Below are 17972 nucleotides of genomic sequence, written 5' to 3' on the forward strand. Positions count from 1 at the left end.
GCCATAGGGGATTCAATTTTACCAAAACAAACTTAACTGTTTGGTAATTTAGCCTATCCCGGCCATGTTGAGCGAAAAAAACATATTTGTTAGATTTCAAAAATATTCGTCCAAAAATACCCCTTAGCGGCCCCCCTTAATAAGTCACCTCTTTCAAAGATTTCCACACCTCTCATAATTCTGTAGATGGTCAATAAGTCACCCCTTTCTCTTCTTTGTTCCAGAGTTGGTAGTTCTAGTTTTGACAATCTTTCTTCATATGACATTTTTGATAGTTTTTTTTAGTTGCTCTCTGGATTCTCTCAATTTTCCTTATATTCTTTTAAGTACTGGGTGACCATAGTGTCACTGGGTACTCCAATTTATGCCTTATCAGTGTGACTAGTATTTTCTTTACCATTTCTTCATCCAAGTAAGTAAAAGCCACTTTTATTGATCTTAGCAAGTTATATGTTTCACCAACAATTTTGTTCATATTTTTGTCAGAGGACATCTTTTGTGATGATCACTCCCAGGTCTTTTTCAGATCCCACTTTTGTTGCATCCTTTTCACCAATTCTATATTGTTCTAATATCCTATTTTTACCTTTTCCAAATTCCATTATGCTACATTTCTTGATGTTGAAGTCTACTTCCCACTTCTGACTCCATTCCCAGACCCTGTTCAGATCTCTCTATAATGAGTCACAGTTCGATTCAGTACTCACTTTCTTTAACAATTTTGCATCATCTGTAAAGAAGCTCATGTAACATTCCACACCCTCATCCATGTCATTCACATTGATGGCGAATATTATTGGAGCCAATACTAATCTTTGTGGAACTCCACTAATTACCTCTTCCCAAGTAGAATTCTTATATCTCTAAGCACTAACCTAATTTTTTTCCATGCAAAAAGTCCTCCATCCATTTCAATAGTTTACCTTGTATCTCTATGGTTTCCAGTGTATATGTGTTTATTTACCTAGTTGTATTATGCAGGATGGGGAGCTATGTTCAAAGTGACCCATGTTTGTATCTCTCAGCATCTAGTTTGTTCTTAAATTCTTGTATGTTGTGTGTATTTACCTAGTTGTATTATACGGGAAGGGAGCTATGCTCGTGGTGACCCATCTTTGTATCTTTCAGCATCAAGTTTTTTCTTAAAATCTTGAATAGTGTTGGCACACACTGTTTCTTTGTCTAATTTGTTCCAGGTATCTATCACTCTGTGTGGAAAGCTACTTTTTTCAGATCTCTTCTGTAATTATCTTTTTTGAGTTTCTTTTTGTGTCCCCTTGTTTTTGTTCCAATGTCCCATTTCAGTAAATTATTCTTATCTAAGATTTCCATTCTTTTCATAATTCTATAGATAGTAGGTTACTGGGTGTCCATAGTGTTGCTGCATACTCAAGTTTTGGTCTTATTAAAGTATTTTTTTTCTTTTTTCTCTCATCCAAATAGACAAATGCCACCTTTATTGACCTCAATAAATTGTAGATTGCTCCCACTATTTTATCAATATGTTTGTCCGGTGTAATGTCTTTGCTGATCAACACTCCAAGGTCTTTTTCAGAGTTTACTTTTTTGACCTCTTCTTCACCAATTTCATAATCTCTCAATATTCTGTTTTTACTTTTTCTAAATTCCATTATACTACATTTCTTAATATTGAATTTCACTTCCCACTTTTGAGTCCATTTCCAGATCCTGTCCAGGTCTTGTTGTAATGAGTTGCAATCCTCCTCCGTTCTTACTTTTAGTATTTTTGCTTCGCCTGCAAAGAAACTCGTATAACAATCTACTCCTTCATCCATGTCATTTATGTATATGACAAACATGATCAGGGCCAGTACTGATCCCTGCAGGACACCACTTATCATTTCTTCCCAATTTGAGTCAGGAAGTCTTTCATCCATTCCAATAATTTTCCTCTGATGTCACTTATTGACCCTATTTTCTTTATTAGTTTCCAGTGTGGTACCTAATCAAATGCCTTTTGTAGATCCAGAAAGGTATAGTCTGCCCAACCATCTCTCTCTTGTATTATATCTATTAATCTCGAGTAGAAGCAGATCAAGTTTGTTGTACATGATCTTCCTTGTCTGAATCCATATTGATTTGGATTCAGTATAGTTTTTCTTCCAAATGTTTAACCCATCTATTTTTGATTACCTTTTCACAAATTTTTGCTACTGTGCTTGTCAGGGAGACCAGTCTGTAATTTGATGGATCATCCTTGTTTCCTCCCTTATAAATCAGTACAATGTTTGCATTCTTCCAGTCCTGTGGCACCTTTCCTTCTTGAAGTGAGAATCTAATTATATTGTATATCCTATCTGTTAATTCCTTCATGCATTCTTTCAGTATCCAATTTGTAATTCTGTCTGGACCATATGATTTTCTGACATCAAGGGTTTTGATTTGGTTGCTGATTTCCTTCTGTGTTACAATTATTTCTTTAATTGAGGGGGATATCTCTCTCTACTTCCTCACAATTAGGTGAGTTTTCTATTGTGAATACTGATTTGAAGTGGTTGTTCATAATTTCAGCCATTTCCTGTTCTTCTGTATATTTGTATTTACCTTGGTGCAGCTTTTCTATTTCTTGTTTATTCTTCAGTTTGCCATTTACATACCTATAAAATACAGTTGAACCTCGAAAGCCTGGACCCCCAATGCCCGGACCCTCATATGACTGGTCGAAATGAACAAAAGGCGGACTTTTCAAGCAAAGTTCCCTATTTGTCCGGTAGGTGGCAGCGACGGCCGTACACGTGTACTCAAACCCGGCCCAGTCAAGCCACCACCAGGGCTGCCGTTTCGAAGAATTTTGTACCAAAACGTAGTAAAATAGCAGCATGTGGCAACTGCACAAGGACCTAAGGAAATTTTTTCTACAAATCAGTGGGCCGTTAAAAACATTAAAAAACTCAAACTTTTGTTTAAAAATCAGAACTAGTTATCAAATAATAAATGGTACATCAAAATATGACTTTTATTGGTAATTGTGTTACTTATAAAATATTATACCCAAAAGATACGTTTTTACCGTATAGAAAAAATTCTACGCTAAAGTTTCAGTTTCTTTTAGCGATGATATAAAAAAATATTCTTTATATCTTACTGAATATGTTAGGGCATGGGGGCCTTATATACATTCAAGAATAAAAAACTAGAACCAACATTTTGTCAAAGTTTGACAAGTATATCTTGCTATGAAAGTCTGCACACGCCCGAGAAAAATGTATGCCCCGGTATGGCAACAATCCCATTCTACACGGCAACCCTGGCCACCACCACTGTCCCTCGTGCATACCTTCCGATATTTACAGTGTATGGAATAAAAAAATAAAGTACAGTACACTGTATATACAGTACATTTACATGCCTGTATTACAGTTATTATTACAGATTTATTAGTATTATAGTATTATTATTACAGTATTGTTATTATTAGTGTTAGAGTATTATTCTTATGTGTTTCTATGCCATATCATACATTACCTATACGTATACTGCTACAAAAATCTACGAATGTTAGGGCGATATTTTCGATGACTGGACTTTTGGCATGACCGGACCACCCTTCACCCCAATTAGTCCGGGCTTTCGAGGTTCGACTGTAGTTTGGGTTCTTCCTTGCATTTTTCTATTATTCTTTTTTTTTTGTAGTTTCTCTTTCCATCTCTGCATATTTTTACATAACCATTTCTTAGTTTGATGTACATTAGCCATTTGCTTGTTTTCTTATCTTTTTTTCCATTTCTTCTGAGCTTTGCCTCTTTTATCCTAAGCCTCGCTATTTTTTTTGATGTACCAGCTTTTTATGTATGCTCTTTCCTTTTTTTTGTTGTACATATTTATTCACTCCCTCATAAATTTCTTTCAGTATATTCCATTTCTCTTCCATCCCTTTCTTCATTTAGGAATTTTTCCCAGTTCACATTGTGAAAGAATTTTTTTTGAGTTTCTCAAAATTAGTTTTGTTGTACATTAGTCTTCCTATTCTATGTTTTTCATTTCTTCTATGATCCAATTGCTTTTTCAACTCAAATTCTATTAGTACATGGTCACTCTTTCCTATCGGACTTTTGTAATCAATTTTGTCGACAATTTCAGGCTCTGTCGTAAGTATTAAATCCAGCCTTGATGGTTCTTCACTACCTCTGTATCTGATATTTTCCCTTATCCATTGAGTCATTGTGTAATTGATGGTCATGTAGAACAGAACGTTGCCCCAGAGTTCCTCTCCATCCTTCACTGTCATTTCCTCTCAAAATATTTCTTTTGAATTAATCTCACCCATAATTACTGTATTTCCTCTGTCCTTCAGTATATTAGTTAATTCGTATTTTGTATCTTCTAATATTTTGGAATGATCACTTTCTGTCCAGGACTGTGTTTTTGGGGGCACATAAACCACTACAAATTTTCTACTCTTCATATATTTGCTTTCAACTTGTATTGTAATTAATTCTACATTATTTTCTCCTTCAGTTATTTTTGTGTGTGTGTGTTGTATTTACCTAGTTGTATTTTGCAGGAGAAGAGCTATGCTCGTAGAGACCCGCAGTTGTATCTTTCCGCATCAAGTTCATTCTTAAAGTCATGTATTGTTTTAGCACTCACTGTTTTCTCTTTCAATTTATTCCATGTATCTATCACTCTATGTGGAAAGCTGTTCTTTTTCAGATCTCTTCTGTAACTGTCCTTCTTAAGTTTCTTCTCATGTCCCCTTGTATTTCTTCTGTCCCATTTAAGTAGATCATCCCTATCAAGGATTTCCATCCCTTTCATAATTCTATAGATGGTTATCAAATTGCCTCTTTCTCTTCTTTGCTCCAGAGTTAGTAAGTTCAGTTTATCCGATCTTTGTTCGTATGTCAACTTGCTAAAGTGTTGGTGCCATCTTTGTTAATGCTCTTTGAATTTTTTCTAGTTTCTTTATGTTTTTTATTGTACTGGGTGTCCATAGTGACACTGCATATTCTAATTTTGGTCTTATCAGTGTAAGTAGTATTCTATTTACCATTTCCTCGTCCATGTAGTCAAAGGCCACTTTCACTGATCTTATTAAATTGTAGATTTCTCCAACTATTTTGTTTACATGTTTGTCTGGTGTCATGTCGTTTGAGACATGTCTGAGACATCTTAGGTCTCTTTCTGAGCTTATTTTTGTAACTTTCTTTGTTCCAATTCTGTACTGACCGGATATTCTATTTTTACTTTTCCCAAATTCCATTATACTACATATCTTAATGTTAAAATTCACTTTGCTCTTTTTACTCCAATTCCAGACTTTGTCAAGGTCTTCCTGAAAAGATTTGTGTGTGTATGTGTGTATTTACCTAGTTGTATTTTATGGGAAGGGGAGCTATGCTCATGGTGTCCCGTCTTCATATCTCATTTTATCTAAACTATTTTTAAATTCATGTATGTTTTTGCACACACCACTTTCTCATTTAACTTGTTCCAACTGTCTATTACTCTGTGAGGAAAGCTGTTCTTTTTCAGATCTCTTCTATAGCTGTCTTTCTTTATTTTCTTTCCGTGTAATCATGTATTTCTATCATCCCATTTCATTAGATTCTATCAATAATTTCTATGCCTTTCATGATTCTGTAAATAGCTATCAAATCTCCTATTTCTCTTCTTTGCTCTTGTGTCTGTAGCTCAAGTTTTGCTAGTCTCTCTTCATATAGTTTTGAAAGTGTTGGTGCCAATTTTGTAATTGCTCTTTGTATTCTTTCAAGTTTTTTTATACATTTTTTTTTTTTTGTACTTGGTGACCACATTGTTGCTGCATATTCCAATATTGGTCTTATCAGAGTGATTAGAATTTTCTTCACCATTTCTTCATCCAGGTATGTAAATGCCACTTTGTTCTTATTAAATTATAAGTTTCTCCAAAAATCTTATTTGTATGTTTCTCAGGTGACATATTATTCATAACAATGACTCCCAGGTCCTTCTCATTTTCTACTTTTTTTTATTCCTTCTTCTCCCAATTTATATGATCCTGTTATTCTGTTTTTGCTTTTTTCAAATTCCATCATACTACACTTTTTAGTGTTGAACTCCATCTCCCACTTCCTACTCCATTCCCATACTTTATTTAGATCACTCTGTAGTGACTCACAATCTTCTTCCGTGTTCACTTTTTTTTAATAGTTTTGCATCATCTGCAAAGAAGCTCATATAACTTTCAATTTCTTCATCCATATCATTAACATATATAGCAAACATTATTGGGGTCAGAACTATTCCTTGTGGAACACCACTTATTACTTCATCCCATTTTGAGTGTTTGTCTCTTATCACTACTCTCATTTTTCTTTCTTGCAAAAAGTCTTCCATCCATTTAAGCAGTTTGCCCTGTATTCCTCCTTCAGTTTCTAATTTCTTAAGCAACTTCTTATATGGTACTTTGTCAAGAGCTTTTTTTAGGTCTAGAAATGCACAATCATCCCATCTATCTCTTTCTTGTATTATATCTATTAGCCTTTAATAGAAACATATTAAATTGGTGACGCATGATCGTCCTTGTCTGAATCCAAATTGCCTTGGATTTAGCACATTGTTTTTTTCTAAATATTTTACCCATCTACTTTTGACAATTCTTTCACAAATTTTTGCTATTGTACTTGTTAGAAAGACTGGTCTATAGTTCGTAGGGTCTTCTTTATTTCCCCCTTTATATATAGGTACATTTGCTTTTTTCCAATCTTCTGGAACTTTTCCTTCTTTCAAGGAACTATTTATTATGCTATGTATTTTGTCTGCCAGTTCATTTCTGCATTCTTTCATAATCCAGTTTGCTATTTCATCTGGTCCATGCGATTTTCTGACATCAAGATTACTCAAGTGTTTCATTATTTCATTCTTTGTTACTTCTATTTCTTTCATAGGGGGGACTTTCTCTTTCCATTCGATCTCCCCAGGTTGTATGTTCTCCCTTGTAAACACTGATTTAAAATGCTTGTTCATAATTTCTGCCATTTCTATTTCCTCTGTGTATTCAACTCCTTGTCTTAATTTCTCTAAATCTTGTTTGTTTTTCAGTTTGTTGTTTACAAATCTGTAAAATAGTTTTGGTTGATCTTTACATTTTTCTATGACATCTTTTTCATATTTTCTCTTTTCCTCTCTGCACACTTGTACATATTCATTTCTTTCCATTTTTTCAGGTCTTTTGTCTTTCTTCCATTTGGTCCAAGCTTTATCTCTTTGGTCTTTTAACTCCCTACAACTTTTGTTGTACCAGCACTTTACATATTCTTTTTCTTGTTTTTGTCTTGGGACATACTTTTCCACTCCTTTTTTATCAATTTTTGTCAAAATATTCCATTTCTCTTCCACTGTTGTTTCTTCTTTGTATATTCTTTCCCAGTTTTCTTATTGAAAGAATTCTTTTAGTTTATAAAAAAAAAAAAATTCATACATCATTCTTCCTTTTCTATATTGTTCATTTCTTTTCATGTATTTCTCCTCATTTAATTCCAATTCAATCAATATGTGGTCACTTTTACTTATTGGTGTCTTATATTCAATCTTTTCCACAATTTTAGGTTCAGATGTGATTATTAGGTCTAGTCTCGATGGTTCTTCATTTCTATACCTAGTGTTCTCTTGTATCCATTGTGTCATTGTGTGGTCAATAATCATCTCGAGTAGAACATTTCCCCATGAGTCTTCTCCACCCTTTACGGTCATCTCTTCCCAGCAGACTTCTTTGCAATTAAAGTCGCCCATCATAACTATTCTTCCTCCATCTTCCATTATCTTATTTAATGTTATCCTTGTGTCTTCTAACATATTTTTATGTTCACTCTCTTCCCACGAGGCTGTTTTTGGAGGCACATAGTTTATTACAAACTTTCTGCTCTTCTTATCTCTGTCTTCCACTTCAATCATAATCATCTCTACTGTATTCTTTCCATATGTGACACACCTCACGTTTATATCCTTCTTAGTCAGGAACATAACTCCACCCCCTTGTTTTGTCTCTCTGTTTCTAATCCAAAAATTATATGCATCATGTCCTACACTGTTGGGTGGTAGACCTTTTAATTTTGTTTCTACAATTCCCATTATGTCTGGTTCTTTTTCCTTCAGATAATCATTCAGTTCATTCAATCCTGTTATTAATCCATCTATATTTGTGTAAGACACTTTTAATTTTCTGCTACTTCCATTGTGTTTTCTGTTTCCCTTTTGTTTTTCTCTAGTATGTCCCATTTCCTTACTTTCATATTCACTACTTTCCAATAGAATTTCTCTTTTTCTGACTCTGTTCTGTTCTCGTTTTTTTCCTTAGCTTCTTGTCTTTTCATTTTTCCTCCTCTCTTTCCTCTTTATTCATTTCTCTTTTTATCCATACCTTTTTATATTGTTCACTTGTTGCTAGTTTCCCTGTTTTTGCTAAGATATTCTCTGCTGTTGTTTGTGACCTGAATTTAATCTTAATTGGTCTGGTCTTATCTGTACTATACTTTCCAAATCTATACATCTCTTCAATTTGTTTCATGATTTCAGGTTCATCTTCCTGAACTAATTCTAGTAAACTGCTTACTTTTTCTTTTTCATCTTTGATTCTTGTGGTTCTATTTAGGTTATATTTCTCTTCCATTCCCAATATAATTATACATTTCTTTTTATCTGCTACGTCTCTTACTATATTCTCCTTCTGTCTCATCACTTTAATAACTGAGTCTTCAGTTTGTTCTTTCATCTGCTGTTTTATTATGTCAGTAAATGCAACTTTACTATTTTCTTAGATTTCTTTCCAACCCTGTGCTTCTTTTGCTATGGCCTCTTTATTGTCTTTATTATTCCTCTTTAATTCCTCATTCTCATCTTTTACTTCTTTTAACTGTCTTTTTATTTCTGCTATTTCTTTAGTTAAGTTTTTGTTCACCTTCTCTAGTTCTTCCAATTTTTCTACTCTCTGCGCAATCTTTGCTATGTTACTGAACCTACTCTCCCAATGTTTAGTCATTTTTTCAAGTTTTTCCTCTAGTCTTGCTAATCGGGGGAGGTTGGTATCCCCCCCTCATTAAATCCCTGGAAATTATTATCTTCACCTTCCATTGTGCTGCTCTTATCTATATTTCTAATCTTTATATTTTTGTTAATCCCTCCTCCAAAATCCAAAGTCCTCCGCTTGTTTACAAGATGCCTGGCCTCCTGGACCAAGTCCTCCCCTTCCTCATTTCCTTCCATTTCCCTCAGTGATCCCTCCCCTTCTCCTTTTTTCTCACCTTCCCACTACACCATGAGCTTTCCCCTTCCCTGTAAATACAGCAAGGTACTTCCTTGACGTTGAGATCCACGTAAAATTTTATTTTTCTTTGGAACTCCAATCTTCGCCCTCCATCCAACAAAAGTGTGTGTGTGTGTGTGTGTATTTACCTAGTTGTACCTAGTTGTATTATAAAGGAAGGGGAGCTATGCTCGTAGAGACCCATCTATATATCTCGCAACATCTAGTTTGTTCTTAAATTCTTGTAAGGTGTTTGTACACGTTATTGATTTGTCCAATTTGTTCCACACACTGTGTGAAAAACAGTTTTCTTCAGATCTCTTCATTAACTATCCTTTTTAAATTTCTTTTCATGTCCCCTTGTTTTTCTTTTATCCCATCTTAATAAGTCTTCTCTGTCAAGGACTTCCATGCCTTTCATGATTCCGTAAATGGAAAATAGATTGCCTTTTTCTCTTCTTTGTTCCAGGGTTGGTAGTTCCAGTTTAGACAATCTTTGCTCATATATCAATTCTGAAAGTGTTGGGGCCATCTATTTCATTTATCTCTGGATTCTTTCTACGTATACATACATATACCAAAGGCTTTTTCCCCCTACCTGGGGGGTAGCCAAAAAGAAAAAGGCATAGAAACCACTCCCACCCATTCCATTTCTATTTTCCTTATATTCTTTTTTCTACTGGGTGTCCATAGTGTCACAGCATACTCCAATCTAGGTCTTATCAGTGTGACTATTATTTTTTACCATTACCTCATCCAAGCAATTGAAAGCCACCTTTATTGATCTTAGTAAATTGTAGGTTTCTCCAACTATTTTGTTTATCTGCTTGTCTTTGGTGATAATTACTACTAGGTCCTTTTCAGAACCAACTTTCTTTACATCCTTTCACCGATTTCATAGTCCTGATATTCTTTTTTTTTTTTTTTTCCTAATTCCATTACATATTCCTTAATGTTGAAGTTCACTTTCCACTTTTGACTCCATTCCCAGACCTTGTCCAGGTATCTCTGTAGCGATTCAATCTTTTTCCATACTTACTTTCTTTAGTTGTTTTGCGTTATCTGCAAAGAAGTTCATGTAACATTTTTGCAGATTCTTTTTTCCTATGTATATCTACATATTCATTTCTCAGTTTGATGTATATTTGCCATTTGGTAATTTTTTTGTCTTTTTTCCATCTTTTCCAGGATTTGTCTCTTCCATCTTTAGCATCACTACCCTTTTTGTTATACCAACACTTTATGTAAGCCCTCTTTTGTTTCTTCTCAGGTACACATTTATCTGTTCCCTCCTTATATTTTCCTTTAAATATGATCCATCTTTGTTTCATCATTTAAAAAAATTTCCCAGTTAGTATGTTGAAATTTTTTTCTAGGTTTTACAAAGTCACTTTTGTTGTACATTAATCTTCCTTCTCTGTGTTTCTCACTTCTTCTAACATCATTTAATTCCTTAAGTTCAAACTCTATTAGTAAATGGTCACTCTTCCCAATTAGTGTCTTATAATTCATTTTGTCCATGATTTCAGGCTCAGAAGTGAATATCAAGTCTAGTCTCAATGGTTCTTCATTGTTTCTATATCTAGTGTTTTCCTTGACCCATTGAGTCAATGTATAATCAATGGTCAAATCCAGTAAAATGTTGCCACAGAGTTCCTCTCCACCTTTTACTGTCAATTCTTCCCAATTTATTTCCTTTGTGTGTGTGAGTGCATGTGGTGGTGAATGATGAGGCATTTTTTTCTAAACATTACTGTTCATCATAGTTTTTCATAAAATATTTACATACTTTTTAACATTTTTTTCTTATAGACAGAAATAGCATTGACAGAAGCATGGTACAGGGATAAGCAAGTGCAAAATTACAAAAGAAATAATAACTTACCAGAGAGTATGGGTCATTTGAAAACCAAAAAGGGTTATTTGGAGCAAAGAGGAACAACACTGGACCTTCACTTAATAAGGTGTGCAATTGTAAGCTCTTGGTGCCTGGCAAATCCAACCAGCTGCTTGTCTCATAGAAGTTATTCAAGACCCAATTTGATATAGCAGTACTATCTGCCACTGAACTATTACTGTATACCTGTTAATGGAAGAAAAGAAAATACAGTACTGTAACATTAACAATGATTACTGTTGCTTTGTGTGTCACTGATTTGAGACCTGCAGCCCCACAGCAATTGACAACAGTCCTCAAACCCTCCCATGGATCTCTCTGGAAAGAAATGTTGGACTACTGTTTGTACTGCATAATATTTTCCTTTTACTTTACTACATATAAAGGATTACAAAAGAGGAGCATGCTGACAGGAGACCTTTTGGTACATAACTAGGTCAGATGTGAAAAAATTATAACGACTCAGATAAGAGGGAGGGTGGAGGGGTGTGGAGTGTATTCAGGGATGGAATGGGTGGAAATGATTTTATGCCTTTCCCTTTTTGGCTACCTCCCTTGTAAGGGGGAAAAAGCCTTGGTATATGCATGTATAAATAATAAATAAAATAAATAAATAAATAAAAATGTAAAGTTAAATAATAAACACATGGTAAATAGTAAATAATAATAAATGATAATCAAGCATATAATAATAACCAGACAAACAATAACAAACAAATAATATGAGGTGGATGGATGGGGTGAAGGGGGCTTTGGGGAAGAGGGGAATGTCTGTTGAGGAAGGACGGGAGAGGACAGAAGACAGGGGTGAATGGAGAATGGTTGTATATGGATGATGTTGATGCATGAGGTGGAATGGGCAGGGGGATGGAGGGTGAGGTAGTATGTGTGAGGAAAATTTGACGCAGCCTGAAGGGATTTCTCCCCGTCTTCTCCTTTTATGCATGGGGGGACTGAGAGGGGGGTTGCCGATTTAATGAAGTGGCTTTGCTGTGGATGTGCTGTGTCTTGCGACACTGCTTCTGACCCAGGGCAGTGGACAGGGTGCAGGGATGACCCGTCATCCAGGAGGTGCTAAGATAAGAGGGAGGGTGGAGGGGTGTGGAGTGTATTCAGGGATGGAATGGGTGGGAATGATTTTATGCCTTTTCCTTTTTGGCTACCTCCCTTGTAAGGGGGAAAAAGCCTTTGTATATGTATGTATGTATGCATTACAGCATCTTGCTTAGGTGTTTATCTAAACAAATCTTAAAACTTTGAAGTTAACTACATTGCACTGACTCTGCAGAAAGTTTATTCCATTCATTAACTACACAGTTGGTGAAGTTATTTCTACCCACTTCCAAATTAAATCTATTTCCTGACAGTGGTGCGATCTGGTGACAGCGGGAACAATTAAAGCCTCGGGCGGGAAATTTTATCGATTTGTATTGATTTCATATAGATTTTTATAGATTTTAATGCTTGGAAAAAATATGCCAGATACTTGAAGTTGCAGGATAAGAGGGTTTTTACTGTATGCTGAGTGATCTAAACATGGAAAGTGTCAAAGTAGGTTTAAAAATTAATAAAAGTAAAACCAAAGTAATGTTCAACACAAAAGTTCAAAGTAAAGAGATTGTAATTGATGATGAGAGCCTTGAGGAAGTTGAAGAGTATAATTATTTAGGCCAGATGGAGAAAGTGACGAAAGATCATGATAATGAAATAAAAAGATGCATTACAATTGGTTGGAAAGTGTTTGGTAAGTATAATAAGATTCTGAGCGGTTCTCTACCTTTATGTTTGAAATATAAAGTTTACAATCAATGTATTCTACCAGCAATAATCTATGTGTGTGAGACTTAGAAACTAATGAAGGCATTGGAAACAAAACTAAGGACGGCACAGAGGAAAATGGAGAGATCAATGATGGGAATAACGCTGAGAGACTGAAATAGAGCAAGTTGGGTGAGAGAGCAGACTAGAGTGAAAGATATTGTGGAAGTAGTAAAAGAGAGGAAGTGGAATTGAGCAAGTAAGTTAGTGCGAACGACTGATGAGCAATGGAGCAAGTGTGTTATTGAGTGGGAAGCGTGGAAGAGGGAGACCAGACAGAAGGTGGAGAGACGAGATTGAGAAGTTTGCAGGAGTGACGTGGCAGAGGATGGCACGGTCGTGTGAATCATGGAATGCTATGAAGGAGGCCTTTGTTCAGCAGTGGACTCAGGATGGCTGATTTGATTGATATGTTCCATAGAAAGGAGGTTTATGACTTCAATATAGGCAGTCATGTTTGCTATATCGGGATTTCACAATTAAGACCCTAATTCAGTAGCTTTAGGGATATTCTATCTGGTCAGGATAAGGCTGTAGAAGAGAAGAAGCGAGCTTTCACAGATTGGTTACAAAATAGGACAAGGGAGTCATATGAGAGGTACAAAGAAAAGAGAAATAAAGCACAGGGTAAAGGAGGCAAAGAGGAGAGCAGATGTGAAATGGGGTAAAAGTATGACAGAAAATTTTTAAAGTAATAAAAGACGTTTTGGAAACAAATTAAGAGAGGAAGAGGAGGCGAATCAAGTAGAGAAGAAAAGGTAAAAGGTGCAGATGGAGAGGCGATAATGGAAGAGAAGGCAGTAAGGGGAAGATGGGCAGAATATTTTAGGGAGTTGCTAAATGTGAAGGAGGATAGGGAGAGAAAGATAGTTGCAGTGGGAAGCGATAAGAAAATGACCATGATGAATGAGGAAAATGGAGGAGATTTGATTGATTGATTAATTAGAGTGGGCAAAAGCCTGGTACAGGGTCGTTAGACCATTCGTGCAACGGGATAAAATAGATAACGAGGTTAAAATATTGAATTCTAAAAATCAAAACAACTACAACGTTACTGTCTGATTAATTATTAAAATAACCTATGAAATATATACGAAACCTAGACATTAAGCAGCGAACTACGCAAGAAGTAAGACTAATAAATAGGTACAACACAGTTGAAATTAAATATAATCAAACAAATTAACGTCTTTTAAAAATCCTATAAGGGGTTGTATCATGGGTGTAGCACCAAGCATCTTACGGAGGTCAGGAGGAAGGCCGCACTTCCGCCGCCAAGGCTCGTAGTATCTGCACTCGAGCAGGAAATGACGGACGGAAAAGGGGGAGCCACACCTCACGCAAGGGGGAATCCGGGGAAGAGTAAATAAAAATTCGTGAGTTACCTTTGTATGTCCAATATGTAAACGGTTTAAAAGTTTTGGATAAAAATGGTTGTGGTGGGAAAGGAGTGGCCAGCGATCTGCAGAACATTTTATGCTCCGTAGTTTTTGGTTCGTTCTAATATTGTCCCCGGTGGTGTCAAACTTTCTACGCATGCAGGAGGAGATGGTAGTGCAGATGTCGGAAAAGGGAGAGTCCCCGTGCGATGGTAAGGGACGGGCCGCCGCAGACTTGACCGCCCTGTCCGCCTTCTCATTGCCAATGATACCGACGTGTCCGGGGGACCAGCAGAATTGGATAGATTTTTCCCTGGCCGCTGTTCTCGTTAGCCATTCTTGGATCTCAGATATCACAGGGTGGGATGGAATAAAGCTAATAAGTGCTAAAATTGATGATTGAGAGTCACTATAAATGGTAAAATCATTAAAATCTGAATCAGAAATAAAATGCTTCAAAGCGAGTAAAATTGCGTAAAGCTCAGCCGTAAAAACAGATGAGGTGAAGGGTAATTTTGCTGAGAAAGTTTGAGATGATGTAACGGCTGCGCAGCCCACACCAGCGGGAGATTTTGACCCGTCAGTATAGACTGCAATAGAGTTGGCACGTAATTCTTTATGCTCCTCAAACAAGGCAGCAACGATGTAGGGCAGGTGCCCACTTTTTGACCGTTTCATGGGGCAGAACTCAGGAATGGGCCTGCACCAAGGTGGGGTATCAAAGTTTCTGGACTCAGACACCTTAAGGGGTCAGCCGCTTCCCTCCTCAAGTAGACGGAGTGCGCGTAGGTGTGGTGGGACTGAAGCTGATCTTTTGGTGTTGTACATATCCCTGAGTCTCACGTTATTAACCACGTCAAAAGATGGTATCTTTGTGAACGATTTGCACTTGAAGTAAAAGGAGAGTAAAAGTTGCTCCCTTCGGTTAGAGAGCGGCAAATTGCCAGAGAGGACGTAGAGGGATTCGACAGGAGAGGTACGGTAGGCACCAGTACACAGTCACAAAACCTGGTGGTGTACTGTATCGAGGGAGCGGAGGGACGTCGCACTTGCCAAGGAATAGATATGGCACACGCAATCCAGTCGTGATCTTATGAGGGCATGGTATAATCTGAGGAGCGAAGGCTGGTCTGCTCCCCAGTCGCGTCCAGAAACCGCCTTTAAGATGTTGAGGGCGGAGAGGGAAGATCGTCTAAGACTGAGGATGTGGCTGTTCCACGTAAGGTGCTGGTCAAAAATGACCCCAAGAAACTTAGTCGACTGTTCATAGGGTATTGGAATGCCTCCCATGATAACATGTGGAGGAACATTCTGGCGCGGTCATTGTTGAGGCCTGCAAAAGTGCATCGCCACCGTCTTTGATGAGGAGAATCGGCAGCCTCTGCGAGAGGCCCAGGAAGTAGCAGCATTTACACAGTGGTGAGTGCGTGTAATTGCTGTTAAAAGGTTTATGGAGGAGAAGTACAAAAGGAAGTCATCAGCGAAGAGTGAGCACTTAAGCGAAGTGTCTGCCTCAGCAACCGCCTGGATTATCCCATTGATGCTGACCAAGAACAAGGCAGGGCTGATGACACTGCCTTGGGGGACACCTTGCTCCTGGGGCTTGGGCGACGAATATGCTCTGCCGATCTTTACCCTCAGAGTTCTATCTGATATGAAAGCTCAAAGGAAGGAAAACATCCTACCCCGCATTCCCATCTCGAGGAGGCTCATCAAGATACCCCCTCTTCAAGTCGTGTCGTACGCCTTCTTTAGGTCGAAGAAGACAGCGATGGTATTCATGTTGCACACTAGGGTGTCCTGCACATGTGTCGAAAAACGGAGCAGAGGATCTAAGGTGGAGCGGTGTCGGCGAAAGCCGAACTGGTATGGGGTGAGGTGGTCTCTACTCTCCAGGTGGTGGGTAAGTCGAAGGTTGACCATCCTCTCAAACACCTTGCATAACACACTCGTCAGGGCGATCGGCCAGTAACTAGAAGGATCTGGTGATCCTTGCCTGGCTTGGCTATGGGGACGATCGTAGACGATCGCCAAGATGATGGTAAGAGACCAGAGTACCAAATCCTGTTATATATCGTCAGAAGGGTTGTGAGAGCCTCCGAAGGAAGGTAGTTAATCATGTCGACACTAATCGTGTCATCGCCTGGGCTAGTATTCAGCGTCTGGTCGATGGCGTGCTTGAGTTCACGGAGGGAGAAGGGCAGATTGTAAGCTTCAGTGTCTGTGGGAGCGTGGTCATCAAAATTCGTCACGTGATCTGGTAGCTGGAGTTCTCGATGTAGGGCAGTAGAGCTGGAAACACGGGAGAAGTGTGTGGCGAGTTCCTCGGCCACCTCGCACGGCTCTGAGACAACGGTGTCATTTATAAGGAGGGACGGCTGAGGAGATGGTATGTACCTGCTGGAAAACTTCTTCACTCGGTTCCAAACTGACACCGAAGGCGTCGACGTTTTAATGGTCGATACGTAGTTCTGCCATGACTTGCGCTGTGCCTCCTTCATATACTTTCGTTTGATTGCAACCGCTTTCTGGTACACCATTTTATTGGTCTCTGTCGGAAGGCGACAGAAACGCCAGTAGCAGGAACGAGCGGTGTCACGAAGCTTCCGGCAGGTGGTGTCCCACCAAGGAACAGGCAGCCTGCCAATCGGCGGGCGGCTAACCGGTATAGAACCGCCGGCGGCGCTAAGAACAATTGAGACATATTGGTTATATGCTTAAATCGGGTCGTCCATGTGCAAGTCACTTAGTTCGGAGCACAGCTCCCCAAAGAGTGACCAATTTGCCGCTTTCAACTTCCACCTTTGGGGCTGGGAGATGGGGGGAGGAGAAACACGATAAACTACTACCGGGTAGTGGTCGCTGCCGTGTAAATCCGCACACACCCTCCAGGAGAAGTCCACGAGGATCGCTGAAGTGCAGATCCCAAGATCCAGGACAGAAGTAGTGTCGAGGAAGACGTTATGATAAGTCGGGGTTTCATCATTCATGAGGGAGACCTCGTTCTCCTCTAAAAAAAATTCAATGGCGCGGCCCTTCTCATTACGGGAAGAGCTATGACATAAAGGACTATGTGCATTCAGATCACCAAGAATAATAAATGGGGGTGGGAGTGCATCGACAAGTTCTTGAATGTCAGAAGCATGAATGCTAGAGCTTGGCGGCAGGTATAGGGAGCAGATCGTGTAGCTCTTACTAAGGATGGCCCGTACAGCAGCCGCCTGGAGAGTTGTGCGCAAAGGGATGGTAGTGTGTTGAACGCTTGCGTGGACGACTATCGCAGCACCACCCCTGCTTGGAGATCCAGCTGCAGGAACGGTACCGTAGAACCTGTAGTTCATACCTAGATTACAGTGACTGGAGGGAAGCATAGTTTCTTGATGACAGACAACTCCAGGGTTGTGTTCACGGAGGAGGCACTTCAATTCCTCCCCGTTCGCACGGAGACCTCGGATGTTCCATTGAAGGAGTGTCGTGGGAGGTGAGAATTTGAGGGATTAATTAGAGTGCCGCCCCACGATGGGGGACGGCTTAAGGTGGCCATCATGGGGTTTACAAGATTCGCGTCCCATAGGAGTTTTTTGAGGTAAAATCTTGTCTCTTTGGTCTCTTTCTTTCGGTCTTTGTTCTGAAG

The 17972-nt window shown here is 38.4% G+C and overlaps 1 protein-coding gene across 6 annotated transcripts in view; it reads right to left on the reverse strand.

The window, feature by feature from the left end:
• Positions 1–17972, reverse strand: part of LOC143038369 (thioredoxin domain-containing protein 11-like) — a 222998-nt gene that overhangs the window by 134739 nt on the left and 70287 nt on the right. For all 6 annotated transcript variants that reach the window (XM_076207418.1, XM_076207429.1, XM_076207448.1 and 3 more), the window contains exon 6: positions 11130–11327. In XM_076207418.1, the coding sequence (XP_076063533.1) occupies positions 11130–11327 (198 nt within the window). The remainder of the gene's footprint in view (positions 1–11129; positions 11328–17972) is intronic.

The sequence above is a fragment of the Oratosquilla oratoria genome, chromosome 2 (assembly GCF_046742065.1).
Source record: "Oratosquilla oratoria isolate Oo_2021 chromosome 2, ASM4674206v1, whole genome shotgun sequence".
Taxonomy (NCBI): domain Eukaryota; kingdom Metazoa; phylum Arthropoda; class Malacostraca; order Stomatopoda; family Squillidae; genus Oratosquilla; species Oratosquilla oratoria.